The 14,440-nt window shown below is 31.9% G+C and overlaps 1 protein-coding gene across 6 annotated transcripts in view; it reads left to right on the top strand.

The window, feature by feature from the left end:
* pald1a (phosphatase domain containing paladin 1a) overlaps nucleotides 1-14,440 on the top strand; it is an 80,854-nt gene that overhangs the window by 57,757 nt on the left and 8,657 nt on the right. For all 6 annotated transcript variants that reach the window (XM_048171684.1, XM_048171680.1, XM_048171682.1 and 3 more), the window contains one exon: nucleotides 9,244-9,399. In XM_048171684.1, the coding sequence (XP_048027641.1) occupies nucleotides 9,244-9,399 (156 nt within the window). The remainder of the gene's footprint in view (nucleotides 1-9,243; nucleotides 9,400-14,440) is intronic.

Raw genomic sequence — 14,440 nt, 5'->3', positions numbered from 1 at the left:
TTATTTTATTTTATTTTATTTTATTTTATTTTATTTTATTTTATTTTATTTTATTTTATTTTATTTTATTTTATTTTTTTAATAATTTAAAACAATTGCATTTTATTGTTTAATCTAATTTTTATTTTAATTTATAAAATTAATTTATAAATTTAATTTTTTTTGCAAAGCTAATTATAATGTTTATTTAAAGCTAATTATACTCAACATAGACTAACATAAACCCAGTTTTTTCAAACTCATTTTATGTAGAGGATACTTTTTATGGGCATATTAGAATGATTTCTGAAGGATCATGGATCAATTCAGCTTTGATCACAGAAATAAATTACACTTTCTCACATAGAAAACAGCTGTTTAAAATTGTAAAAAATATTCACTTTTTACTGTATTTTTGATTAAAAAAAAATGCAGCCTTGGTGAACAGAAGAGACTTCTTTCAAAAACATTAAAAAATTTGTCTGACCCCAAACTTTGTTTTTATTTTTATTTTATTTTATTTTATTTTATTTTTATTTTATTTTATTTTTATTTTATTTTATTTTTTTAATAATTTAAAAAAATTGCATTTTATTGTTTAATCTAATTTTTATTTGAATTTATAAAATTAATTTTTAAATTAATTTATAAAATTAATTTATACATTTAATTTTTTTTGCAAAGCTAATTATAATGTTTATTTAAAGGTAATTATAGTCACCATAGACTAACATAAACCCAGTTTTTTCAAACTCATTTTATGTAGAGGATAATTTTTATGGGCATATTAGAATGATTTCTGAAGGATCATGTGACACTGAAGACTGGAGTAATGATGCTGAAAATTCAGCTTTGATCACAGAAATAAATTACACTTTACTATATATTCACATACAAAACAATATTTAGCTATTTTTAATGTATTTTTGATCAAATAAATACAGTTTTGGTGAGCAGAAGAGACTCCTTTCAAAAACATCAATAAATTTGGCCAAGCCCAAACTTTAGGGTCGGTTTTATTTTATTTTATTTTATTTTATTTTATTTTATTTTATTTTATTTTATTTTATTTTATTTTATTTTATTTATTATTTTATTTTATTTTATTTTATTTTTTTAATTTTATTATTATTTTACTTTATTTTTTAATAATTAAAAATAATTGCATTTTGTGTTTAATCTGATTTTTAATTTAATTTATAGCATTTTAACTTTTTTGCAAAGCTAATTATAATATCCATTTAAAGCTAATTATAGTTACCATAGACTAACATAAACCCAGAGTTTTCAAACTCATTTTATGTAGAGGGCACTTTTTATGGACATATTGGAATGATTTCTGAAGGATCATGTGGAGTAATAATGCTGAAAATTCAGCTTTGATCACAGGAATAAATTACACTTTACTATATATTCACATAGAAAACACCTATTTTAAATTGTAAAAATATTTCACTATTTTTACTGTATTTTTGATCAAATAAATGCAGCACTGGTGAGCAGAAGAGAGACTTTCAAAAAACATAAAGTCTGACCGACCCCAAACTTTGAACACATCTGACATCTACCAACACTTTGTTTTGTGAAGACGGTGAATCTGTTACAGTAGCTCTAGCTTTCATTTGTATCAGGAAATAAGACGGGAAGGCACCTGTATGTCTGTCTGACTGACTGGAGTCTCTTCCCGTCCGGATTATCAGCATTCCAGCCGATGGAATTCCGTTTTTGAGTGATTGAATTCATTTTTCTGGCTGTTGTGTCTGTGAGCTGCAGTGCTGGAGTGGAAATTTATAAATCATGACATAATCATGCTGTATTTTTCTCCGCGGGATGAGATTCAGTGAGGTAACTGGGAAAGTGCTATTAAAATGTTCATCATCTCTTCTTCCAGTTAATGCGCCAGATCTCCGTGCACATTTTTTATTTCTGGAATGGAAGGAATGTGTTTCCCGCCACGTGCAGCGGCGCTTTCGGGGTGTGTGTGTGTGTGTGTGTGTGTGTGTGTGTGTGTGTGTGTGTGTGTGTGTGAGGAGACTATTCTTTACACATGTCTTCCAGGCATTAGTCCTATCATGATCCAGACTGTGTGTGTGTGTGTGTGTGTGTGTGTGTGTGTGTTTGAGGCTCCCGTCCCCTCAGTATTCACAGGCTCTTGGGAGTGCAGGGCACAGCTGGTAGTGATGGTGCAGGAATGAACTCGCACAGGACGTATTGTAGACTTTTGTTTAAGCTTATTATAATGACTGTAGACTAATGAAAACCCAGAGTCGCCAAAACATTTTATGTAGAGGGCACTTTTTATGGGCTGATTTTTTTAAATAATTAAATAATAATTAAAAATAATTGCATTTTATTGTTTAATCTAATTTTTATTGCAATTTATTGCAATTTCATTTATTTATTTTTCACCATAGACTAATGTAAACTCAGAGTTGCCAAACTCGTTTTATGTAGAGGGCACTTTTTATGGGCTATTTTTTTAAATCTTATTTTTATGCATTGCATTTTATTGCATTTTATAGTATTCCATTTTCATTTTATTTTGTGTTTTATTTATTTGTAATTTATTTGTATTTTTTTTACTATTGAATTTTATTTTTGTTTCATTTTATTTATTTTTTTGTATGTTTTAATGAATTTTATTTATTTATTTATTTTGTATTTTATTTGATTTTATTGTTTCAAAAAGCTATTTTTTTAATGACCATTTAAAGCTAATTATAATGATCATAGACTAACATAAACCCAGAGGTGTCAAACTTATTTTTTTGTAAAGGGCACTTTTTATGGGCTATTTTATTTTATTTTATTTTATTTTATTTTATTTTATTTTATTTTATTTTATTTTATTTTATTTTATTTTATTTTATTTTATTTTATTTTATTTTTGCATTGCATTGCATTGCATTGCATTTTATAGTGTTCAGTTTTTATTTTATTTTGTTTTATTTATTTGTCATTTATTTGTATTTTATAAAATTTTATTTTTGTTGAATTTTATTTATTTTATTTTTATTGCATTTTATTGTTTTGAAAAGCAATTCACCCTCACCCTCTTTTTTTTATTCAAATATAAAGTATTTTTTCCCTATTTGATTTGATGCTGCTAGTGTTTTTTTTTTTTGTTTTTTTTTAATTCATCCTCACTGAGGTCCTAATCACGTTTTCATGTCCTCCACCGGCGCTTCTCTCCCTCAGCGAAGCCGTTTATCTCGCATCTGCTTTGTAATGTATAGGAAAACTTTAATACTCTTGAGCAGAGAGGCGAGGACTGATAAAACGCACATTATAATTCAGACCACACACTGATGCGGTAAACATTGAGGACTTGTGTTGTCAAACTTAAGACTATCAGTCTGGTCCTGTTGTTGGGATGCAAGTGAACTGCAACCAAATGGCTGTAAAATAAGTGAATCGTGGCAATAATCACACTAAACGTTGCCTTTATTGCAAGTTGCCATTTTTGCATGCAGTATGAATAAGACTGAGACTAATATAAAGTTCACCACCCTCTTTATAGATGTTGAGATGAATTGTGGTTTAAATCTCAGCAGTTATCTTCATGTTTTAATCTAGAACTGTGTAAAAGTTCCCATGAGCTGATGTCGTCGGCTGAGAGGGTGATGAAGTGAAGTGTCTGGGTTTGAGTTTGTGAAGTTAACATCAGGTCCCTCTTCAATGTGAAGTCTTCCCCATGACCTTTGACCTCCAGGGGGTCAGCTTCACACTTTGACCTTCTCATTCATAAATTCTTTGTCACCCTGGAGAGTCTTGCGCATCCCGCGATCTGTTCCTCTTTCAAACCGTTACCATATATTATAACTGTAACTGTTGGAGTCTCCTTGTGTCCTTTATTGGAAAGACACTTAAATTGACCTCAGCTTGCAAGAAAATACAGGTTTGTGAGAATCACCCTTCAATTTTTACTTTGCTGGATATTGCAAATGATGACAAAATAAATGTGTTAAACAAAATGTATACTTAATTTTAGGATAAGTATGTGATTGTGATTAGTCACGCAAAATTGTTATTAATCGTGATTAAAAAAATGTAATCTATTGCAAATGCTGACAAAGTAAATGTTAAACAAGATGTATGCTTAATTTAAGGATAAGTATGCGATTAATCGTTATTAGTTAAGACAAAATGGTAATTTTTTTTGATCTGTTGCAAATGACAAAATAAATGTTAAACAAGATGTATGCTTAATTTCATAAGTATGCGATTAATCGCGATTAGTCATGAAAAATTGTGATTTAATCACGATTTAAAAAATGTAATCTTGCAAATGATGACAAAATAAATGTTAAACAAGATGTATGCTTAATTTCAGGATAAGTATGCAATTAATTGTGATTACTCACTCAAAATTGTGATTAATCTTGATAAAAAAATCAATCTGTTGCAAATGATGACAATAAATGTTAAACAAGATGTATGCTTAATTTCAGGATAAGCATGCAATTAATTGTGATTAGTCACGCAAAATTGTTATTAATTGTGATTTTAAAAAAATGTAATCTATTGCAAATGATGACAAAGTAAATGTTAAATGATCTATGCTTAATTTAAGGATAAGTATGCAATTAATTGTTATTAGTTAAGACAAAATGGTAATAATTTTTTTGATCTGTTGCAAATGACAAAATAAAGGTTAAACAAGATGTATGCTTAATTTCATAAGTATGCGATTAATCGCGATTAGTCATGAAAAATTGTGATTTAATCACGATTTTAAAAATGTCATCTTGCAAATGATGGCAAAATGTTAAACAAGATGTATGCTTAATTTCATAAGTATGCAATTAATCGCGATTTAGTCATGAAAAACTGATTTAATCACGATTTAAAATATGTAATCTTGCAAATGATGACAATAAATGTGTTAAAGATGTATGCTTAATTTAAGGATAAGTATGCGATTAAGCGTTATTAGTCACGGAAAATGGTGATAATTTTTTTTAATCTATTGCAAATGATGACAAAATAAATGTTAAACAAGATCTATGCTTAATTTCATAAGTATGTGATTAATCGCGATTAGTCATGCAAAACTGTGATTAATCAAGATTTTTAAAATGTAATCTGTAAATGTAAATTGCAAATGACAAAATAAATGTTAAGATGTATGCTTGATTTAAGGATAAGTATGTGATAGTGATTAGTCACGCAAAATTGTGATTAATCGTGATAAAAAAAAATGAATCTATTGCAAATGACAATAAATGTTAAACAAGATGTAGGCTTAAATTTAGGATAAGTATGCGATTAATCACAATTAGTCATGCAAAATGGTGCAATTACATTTTTTTAATCTATTGACAGCAGTAATGTGTGTGTACTGTGTATATTATATAATATATATTCAATACGGTTCACCTTTATTAGGATTGCAACCCAAAAATTAAAATACTGTCTCCATCGTGTTGCACAAAACTATACTTTTTTTTCCTAATTCGTAGGAACAAAATTATTTTGTCATATGGCATGGCAAAAAAAAAAAACAGCCTATTACCACAGAAGTCCATGTGAACAGTGTATTATATTCTATACATTTTTTTTCAAGGCATGCAATAACCTTTTTTAGATTTGAGAAGAGCAGCTTGGTCACCGTCCTAAATCACTTGTTTGGTTTGGAAAATCATACACGTTTTACATCATGATTAGACATGGCAGAACTGTGTTGTTCATGCGGGTGGCTCGTAACTGCATCACCTCGTGCCGGTAATAGTAATGATGAACTACTTAAAAGCACATCAATCGGGATTTCTAAAGCCTCTCAGCGATTAATGAGGCTGAGGAGACATCTCTTCCTCCAGCTGAAGCAGCTCTCCAGGGCTCCGCTGATCTCGCTGATGCTTCATTAGAATGCTCTGGCGCTCTTGACCCGCTCTCCATCACAGACTGAAGCAGGCGCTCGGTTCGTAACCTGTTGCGCTCCGTCGTGGAGCTGTTATTAGCCAGCGTCAGACAGACAGACGGCTCACTGTACCGAGATCATTACTGACTGAAAATCTCTGTCAGAAGTCAGGATGTGTGTGTGACACAGACGTGCTGTTCTCTCATGATGCATGTGGATGTTCTTGTTTAATAGATGTGCGTCTGCTAAGAGGTCTAAAGGTTAAATGTGAAGTGGGTCATTATTTTTGTTTTAAAAAACATTCTCATATCTCAATATTTAGTTTAATATTCAGTTATGTTTGACCAAACTCTGTCAAAACAATCATGTTGGCCAAGTTAAGGATCATTATTACTATTGGTCAAATGTATATTATTAATTAAATAAATATCTAAAATAATAAGTATTTTTTATCCATTCCATTTGATGCTGCTATCGTTTTTGTGTGTGTGTGTATATATATATATATATATATATATATATATATATATATATATATATATATATATATATATATATACAGTACAGTCCAAAAGTTTGGAACCACTAAGATTTTTAATGTTTTTAAAAGAAGTTTCATCTGCTCACCAAGGCTACATTTATTTAATTAAAAATACAGTAAAAAAACAGTAATATTGTGAAATATTATTACAATTTAAAATAACTGTTTTCTATTTGAATATATTTGACAAAGTAATTTATTCCTGTGATCAAAGCTGAATTTTCAGCATCGTTACTCCAGTCTTCAGTGTCACATGATCCTTCAGAAATCATTCTAATATGATGATCTGCTGCTCAAGAAACATTTAATGTGTACAATTGTACAAAATATTTGTGTACAATATTTTTTTTCAGGATTATTTGATGAATAGAAAGTTCAAAAGAACAGTGTTTATCTGAAATCTAATCTTTTATAACATTATAAATGTCTTTACTGCCACTTTTGATTGATTTAATGCATCCTTGCTGAATAAAAGTATTCATTTCTTTAATTTCGTTTCAAAAAAATAAAAATAAAAATTCTTACTGACCCCAAACTTTTGAACGGTAGTGTATAATGCTACAGAAGCTTTGTATTTCAGATAAATGCTGTTCTTTTGAACTTTCTATTCATCAAGGAATCCTGAAAAAAAAGTACATAACTGTTTTCAACATTGAAAATAATCATAAATGTTTCTTGAGCAGCAGATCAGCATATTAGAATGATTTCTGAAGGATCATGTGACACTGAAGACTGGAGTAACGATGCTGAAAATTCAGCTTTGATCACAGGAATAAATTACTTTGTCAAATATATTTAAATAGTACACAGTTATTTTAAATTGTAATAATATTTCACAATATTACTGTTTTTTACTGTATTTTTAATTAAATAAATGTAGCCTTGGTGAGCAGACGAAACTTCTTTTAAAAACATTAAAAATCTTAGTGGTTCCAAACTTTTGGACTGTACTGTATATATATAAAATATGTATTATATTTTTCATTATAATAATAAGATGTTTTTTAAGTTTATACTGTGTATATGCTGCTCAAAAGTTTGGGATCAATAAATATTTTTAATGTTTTTAATGTCTCCTGCTCACCAAGGCTGCATTTATTTGATCTAAAATACAGAAAAATAGTGAAATATTATTACAATTTAAAATAGCTGTTTTCTATGTGAATATATAGTAAAATGTAATTTATTTCTGTGATCAAAGCTGAATTTTCAGCATCATTACTCCAGTCTTCAGTGTCACATGATCCTTCAGAAATCATTCTAATATGCTGATTTGATGCTCAAGAAACATTAATTATCAATGTTGAAAACAGTTGTGTAAAATTAATTTTTTTAGGATTCTTTGATGAATAGAAAGTTCAAAAGAACAGCATTTATATGAAATAAAATGTTTTGTAACATTATAAATGTCTTTACTGCCACTTTTGATTGATTTAATGCGTCCTTGCTGAATAAAAGTATTAATTTCTTTCCACAAATAAATAAATAAATAAATTATTGAACGGTAGTGTATAATGTTACGAAAGCTTTCTATTTCAGATAAATGCTGATTTTTGAACTTTCCATTTTTTCAACATTGATAATAATAATAAATGTTTCTTGAGCAGCAAATCAGCATATTTCTGAAGGATCATGTGACGCTGCACATTCTAAACGAGTTCATGATTAATAGAACAATGACGTTTACTTTCACTATTCAGATTAGAGCTGTCATTCTAGTCAACGGTCATTTAAATCACATGAGCGTTAGATTTATTATTCAGCAGCTCTGCTGCAGTGATTTAACTGTCAGGAGGATTTTCAGATCATAAAGCCAAACAAACATCTGCCTTTTAATAGTTTTATCTTTGACTATTTCAGACGTTTCACAAAATCCACTGATTTGAGCCCAACAGATGCCAGAACATGAACCTGTTCAAGATTACAGAGTATTATTCCTCTCAGTTTGTTTTTTGGATCGAACATCGATTTGTATGTTATCATTACCTAATATATCTGTCGTGTCTCAGGTGAAATGTGTCTGTCAATACTTGAAATAAACATGTGAACGCCAACGTCCGTCTGTGCATATGGTTGCTTTTTATTAATTGCTTGCACTAAAATGGAGAGCAAAATGAAGAGAGAGACTGACTGTGGATATTGAATCAAACAAAGACCATAATGCATCATGCATGGATTGGATTGATAAACAATTGTGATCAATTTGTTTCCAGAGTGTTCTGTCCTCATTTAACCCTAGTTTATAACACCGAAAGTCCAATACTAGTGAAGCTAAAGCTAAATTACCATGAAAATTGTTTAATAATCTTTATTTATTGCAGAACAAGGCTTTATATAACACTAAAAGTGTAAGACTTTATTAATTGGCTGTTATAATGTGTTTGGTCTCTGGCTGTGCCTGTAATTGGCCTTTTTTATGCTCTGCAGTTTCTTTTGTGAGAACAGTTTGAGTAAAGACTAAATATTGCAGCTAATTAATCTCCCGTCGCCTGAATAAATTGCTCACGCTGAGCTCGTGCAGAATTATGCAGTAAGCCAGTTTAATTCATTTTTTTAAAAAACGACCTGAATTGTTCTTGTTCAGCTTTGGTTCTCATCCCGGTGAGACACATTATAATAAATGAGACCGGCAGCGGGTTTTTTTTTCTTATGCATAATTGAACTTGTAAATGAGGCAGATCAGTGTGACTTTATATGATTGTTTAATCAGCGCTGATCTGTATTCCTCAAGTACTTGAGCAAAAGTACAGATTATTACTCCAGTACTGCTTTTCAATTTTAATCAAGTAAAAGTGCACTTATTCCATCAGGTGTTCACTTGAATGTTGGTCCTTTATGGCTCTCATCTGTGTCTGTCTGACAGATCAAGAGCTCTAAATGTGAGACGGAGATCCAGGCGCTGTCGCTGAAGAGTTTGCTGTATCTGGAGCGCTACATGTACCTGATCCTCTTCAACACGTACCTGCACCTGGAGAAGAGAGACTCCTGGCAGCGCTCCTTCAGCCAGTGGATGCTGCAGGTGAGATCAGATCATTTGTGTTCATCATTAACCCCGTGTGTCCCACCACATCAACTAATAATTTTACAGTTCAGATGTGTAAATATGTTGAGTAGTTCTCTCCATTATGTCATGTTGCTGCTTAACCCTCTGGAGTCTGAGGCTGATTTGGGGCTTGGAGAAGTTTTGACATGCCCTGACATTTGTGCTTTTTTCAGTTGTTCATAAACATATTAATGACAAAAGTGTCATTACACTGTATTCAGCACAAACTAGGCTACAATAATATGTGAGGAACATGTATGTACATGTTTGTGTTTTTGAAGGAATAATGTTTATGCGTGGTTATTGAAAAAACAAAAAACTTAAGTCACTGAAATAAGGCCAAAAAAGTATATTAAATCTGTGTCCACAAGACTTCTGGGTATTGGAGGTTGTAGACTAGAGTTTTTTCTTCAGAATTATGTAAAAATTATGCTGCCTACTCCTTCATATAAAACAATATATTGATTTAGTTTTTGTAAGACACTTTTTGTCAAGAAACACAGTATGCGTGGAGGCGTGAATCATCATGAATAATGGGTCATTTACACCTGCGAAGACAAAAGAATTGCATAATAATGACGTGAAATGACTTGCATATTAATGAGGCCTTTCAGTCAGGTAGGCTGTGAAAAAACCCTCTGTAATAATGTCTCAGCTCATCATAAACAGCAATATTGTGAAATATTATTACAATTTAAAATAATGGTATTCTATTATATTCTTTAAAATATAATGTATTTCTGTGATGCAAAGTGTCTGAACAATTATGTTACCTCTATGGCATTTCATATAGGCTTTTAGCTTAAAAGCATGCACATTTGGAGAAATATTGATGGATTCTTATATATTTATGTCAATTTTCTATACTGAGGAGTAATATTTATTGTCATCACTATGAGTGCTGGATACTGTGTTTTCAATTCATACTTGCAGCCGGAGGGCGCTCTGTACACCTTTAGGCCACAAATCCATATAAAGAAGAAAAGGAACCAGGAACTAACGGCATGTCTTCTAGAGATCGCTAACCATGGCTTTTACATCCAAATAAACACTTTTCAAGACAATAAATACACGATTGAGACAATGCATACAAGTATTGCCTCTGAATTTGCGTCTGAATAGCGCTGGCTCCGTGGGCATGGCCGCATTAGCGGATAATGAGCTGAATCACGGATTCTGACATGGCTCTCTTTTCATACAGATTACATAAACACAGAATGTTTGTTTTCGATGTGACTTGCACGATTTAAAAGCTGACATTTCAACGTTTCTTTAGACGTAAGTGTCATTTTTTTTTTTTTGTCATTAGTATTCATAAGTTACAGTTCATTTTCTGAGAACTATCAGATTGGACTTCGTTCAGAGGGAGAGGAGAGATCACGCATCATGTTAGTTTTCTTTTTTTCAAAAAGCACAACATTGTGTTTTTACTCTGAGTGTACACAAATAAAAGAAGACATTCTATAGTTTCAATTGATATATTACTTATGTCTCTATGACAAGAAATGACAGAGTATTTTAAGTCTGCTTTGCTGCAATGTGAAAAAAATCCTGCAAAATGCGCCGGCGCGTTTTCGGACCTCAGGGAGTTAAAAGCCAACATTGCAAAAGATTTTAATTTTGACAGCAAATTTGAATTGTTTTGCCATTTAGTTTGTCATATTTTAGTCATCTGAATTGTTTGTTTTAGACTAGATTTAATGAAAAAATCAGTTTTGAAATTATTTGAAATATATAACTGAGTATCATCGACATAGCAGTGTGAATTACCAAGTGGAAGCATATATATATATTGAAAACAGCAGAGGGCCTAACACCGAACCTTGCTGCACTCCATAATTTACTGATGTTATCTTAGATTTTTCCCTGTTTAAATAAACAAAATGGTAACGTAGTTAAATTGTAATGCATCAAATAAGCATTTCTCTAAAATTTGTTCCCTTTTTATTAGGGATGCACCGATACCAATACTAGGCCCGATACCAAGCTCATGTACTTGTACTCGTGCTCGTTAAAATACCCCAGATACCAAAGACTATGGAGTCAAATTAATGCTTTAAAGTTTTGCACAAAAATAAAGTTTTGCAAAACAAAAAAAAGAATTGAGCAATAAAAAAATGTTTTGCAAACAAAAATAAAGAATTGCAAAGGAAAAATAAAGTATTGAGCAGAAAAAAATAAGTTTTGCAAGCAAAAATAATAAATTGCAAAATAAAATAACGTAGTGCAAAAATAAAAATATAATCAATTACAAAAATCAATGACAGCTGTAATCCTATTTTATCTTTGCCACATATTTTTCATGCTCAAACCTACTAAATCATTTGCAACGCTCATTTTATTCTGCGTTTCAGTCAAGCGTGCGCTCACGATACCGGCTTTCGTTTGCGCTGCACTGTTCTGTGCGGTTCTCCTTATGGCACTGGTTTGACGTGGGGGTGGAGTCAAGAAACGGGGGCACGCCCCCGCGAAACACGTCATCGACAGGAGATGCAGATCGCAACAGAACAGATCAAGCATAGAGACAGAGCGCATTTATTATAATCTGAAAACCATGCCCACCGGGGGAAAAACAATCCAACCGGGGGAAAAATCAATCCAACCGTCTCCATTGACTTTGTAATGCATGATGCTGCCTCCTTGTCTTTTCTGACTCATTACAAAAAACAGAACAATGCCTAAAAGCTGCTGTGTGACAAGGTGTACAGCTAACAAGCTAAAAAACCCAGAAATAAGTTTTTATAAGCTGTCGACCCAAAAAACGAATGTTTAAGGACACAAAAGTGGATACAGGCAGTGAGACAGAGCACAACAGGTCATATTACTATAAGAAATGCATTGGAGGGGGTCGTAATTGGCGACAACATATGCTAAACAAACCAACAAAAACAAACCATTCATTATTTTTAACCATGTCAAAGAATTATTTCACCTGTCGCTGATTACGTTCCCCTCCAATGCATTTCGCGGGGGCGTGCCCCCGTTTCTTGACTCCACCCCCACGTCAAACCAGTGCCATAAAGAGATCCGCACAGAACAGTGCAGCGCAAACGAAAGCCGGTATCGTGAGCGCACGCTTGACTGAAACGCAGAATAAAATGAGCGTTGCAAATGATTTAGTAGGTTTGAGCATGAAAAATCTTTGGCAAAGATAAAATAGGATTACAGCTGTCATTGATTTTTGTAATTGATTATATTTTTATTTTTGCACTACTTTATTTTATTTTGCAATTTATTATTTTTGTTTGCAAAACTTTTTTTTTTTCTGCTCAATACTTTATTTTTCCTTTGCAATTCTTTATTTTTGTTTGCAAAACATTTTTTTATTGCTCAATTCTTTTTTGTGTTTTGCAAAACTTTATTTTTGTGCAAAACTTTAAGGCATTAATTTGACTCCATAAAAGACTGATACCTCATGTGATGTAACTAACAGAATTTTCCGTGCACAGAGACACCGACGGCAGCAGCAGAAACAATGTCAGCCTCAGAGGTGTGGAAATACTTCAAAATTAATGATGACAACCCACACATTGCGAACTGCAGGCTTTCAATCACAATTCGTTATCGATTAGTGAAGGCGGGATAGGCGAAATCGCGCTGATTGACACAGACCAGAAGCGCTCTCTCTCTCGCACATGATCCCAGTTCTCTCAGATCGGTTCCCCTTGCGTCTGAATGGTCAAATGCACACATAGTTGTCAATATGTCCATCGTGTGGATTATCTCACGTAAATACAGTCGGTTATGGCTTAAGTGGACGTAAACATTTGGGTGAAAACAGGATGTGTGTCAGTATCCATGGATTTGGTCTTAAAGGGACCGTAGCCTATATTTGTCATTAATGTTAATAAAACAACAAAATATGTTAAATAAATGTATATATGGTAAATAAACCTACTGTATCTGAAAAACAAGTTTATTTCATTTGTATCTCTATAGTATTTGTTGTATTGTTTGTACATTTCTTTTTATATAACAGCAATTATATATATATAGGTAATTATGCTCTTTGAAGGTTATTGGACACTGTGAAATTTTTGTTCTTTAAGTTTGTGACAAGCACATAAAATTATTACTTTTTTCATTAGAGTAATAATAAAGAATCTGTCCTACATTCAGTAGTCTCACTGTGTTGTGCTTGGAAAACTGCAACATCACCAAAAAAAAAAAAAAAAGAGAGAGAGAGAGAGAGAAATAAATAAATGTATAGGTATCGGTATCGGTGAGTACTTGAATAAAGTATTGGTACTCGTACTCGGTCCTTAAAAAATTGTATTGGTGCATCCCTACTTTTTATTTAGAATGATTTTGAAAGTCCATCACAAACCTCTGTGAAGTTTAAATGTTAACGGATTAGTCCACTTTTAAATAAACTTTTCCTGATAATTTACTCACCCCCATGTCATCCAAGATGTCCATGTCTTTCTTTCTTCAGTCGAAAAGAAATTAACACTCTGAGGTCTAAAAACGCGCCGGCGCGTTTTGCAGGTTTTTTTTCACATTGCAGCAAAACAGACTTAAAATACTCCGTCATTTTTTGTCATAGAAACATAAGTAATACATCAATTGAAACTATAGAATATCTCCTTTTATTTGTATACACTCAGAGTAAAAACAAAATGTTGTGCTTTTTGTAAAATAAAGAAAACTAACATGATGCGTGATCTCTCATCTCCCTCTGAACGAAGTCCAATCTGATAGTTCTCAGAAAATGAAGTGTAACTTAGTGAATACTAATCACAAAAAATTCATACTTATGTCTAACAAAACGTTGAAATGTCAGGTTTTAAATCGTGCAAGTCAAATCGAAAACAAACATTCTGTGTTTATGTAATCTGTATGAAAAGAGAGCCATGTCAGAAGTCCGTGATTCAGCTCATTACCCACTAATGCGGCCACACCCACGGAGCCAGCGCTATTCACAGGCAAATTCAGAGACAACACATGCATTCATCATCTCAATCGTGTATTTATTGCCTTGAAAATTGTTTATCTGGATGAAAAAGCCATGGTTAGC

The sequence above is a fragment of the Megalobrama amblycephala genome, linkage group LG20, assembly GCF_018812025.1.
Source record: "Megalobrama amblycephala isolate DHTTF-2021 linkage group LG20, ASM1881202v1, whole genome shotgun sequence".
Classification (NCBI taxonomy): domain Eukaryota; kingdom Metazoa; phylum Chordata; class Actinopteri; order Cypriniformes; family Xenocyprididae; genus Megalobrama; species Megalobrama amblycephala.
The sequence above is the reverse complement of the archived record's forward strand: the minus strand, read 5'-3'. Positions and strand labels throughout refer to the sequence as shown.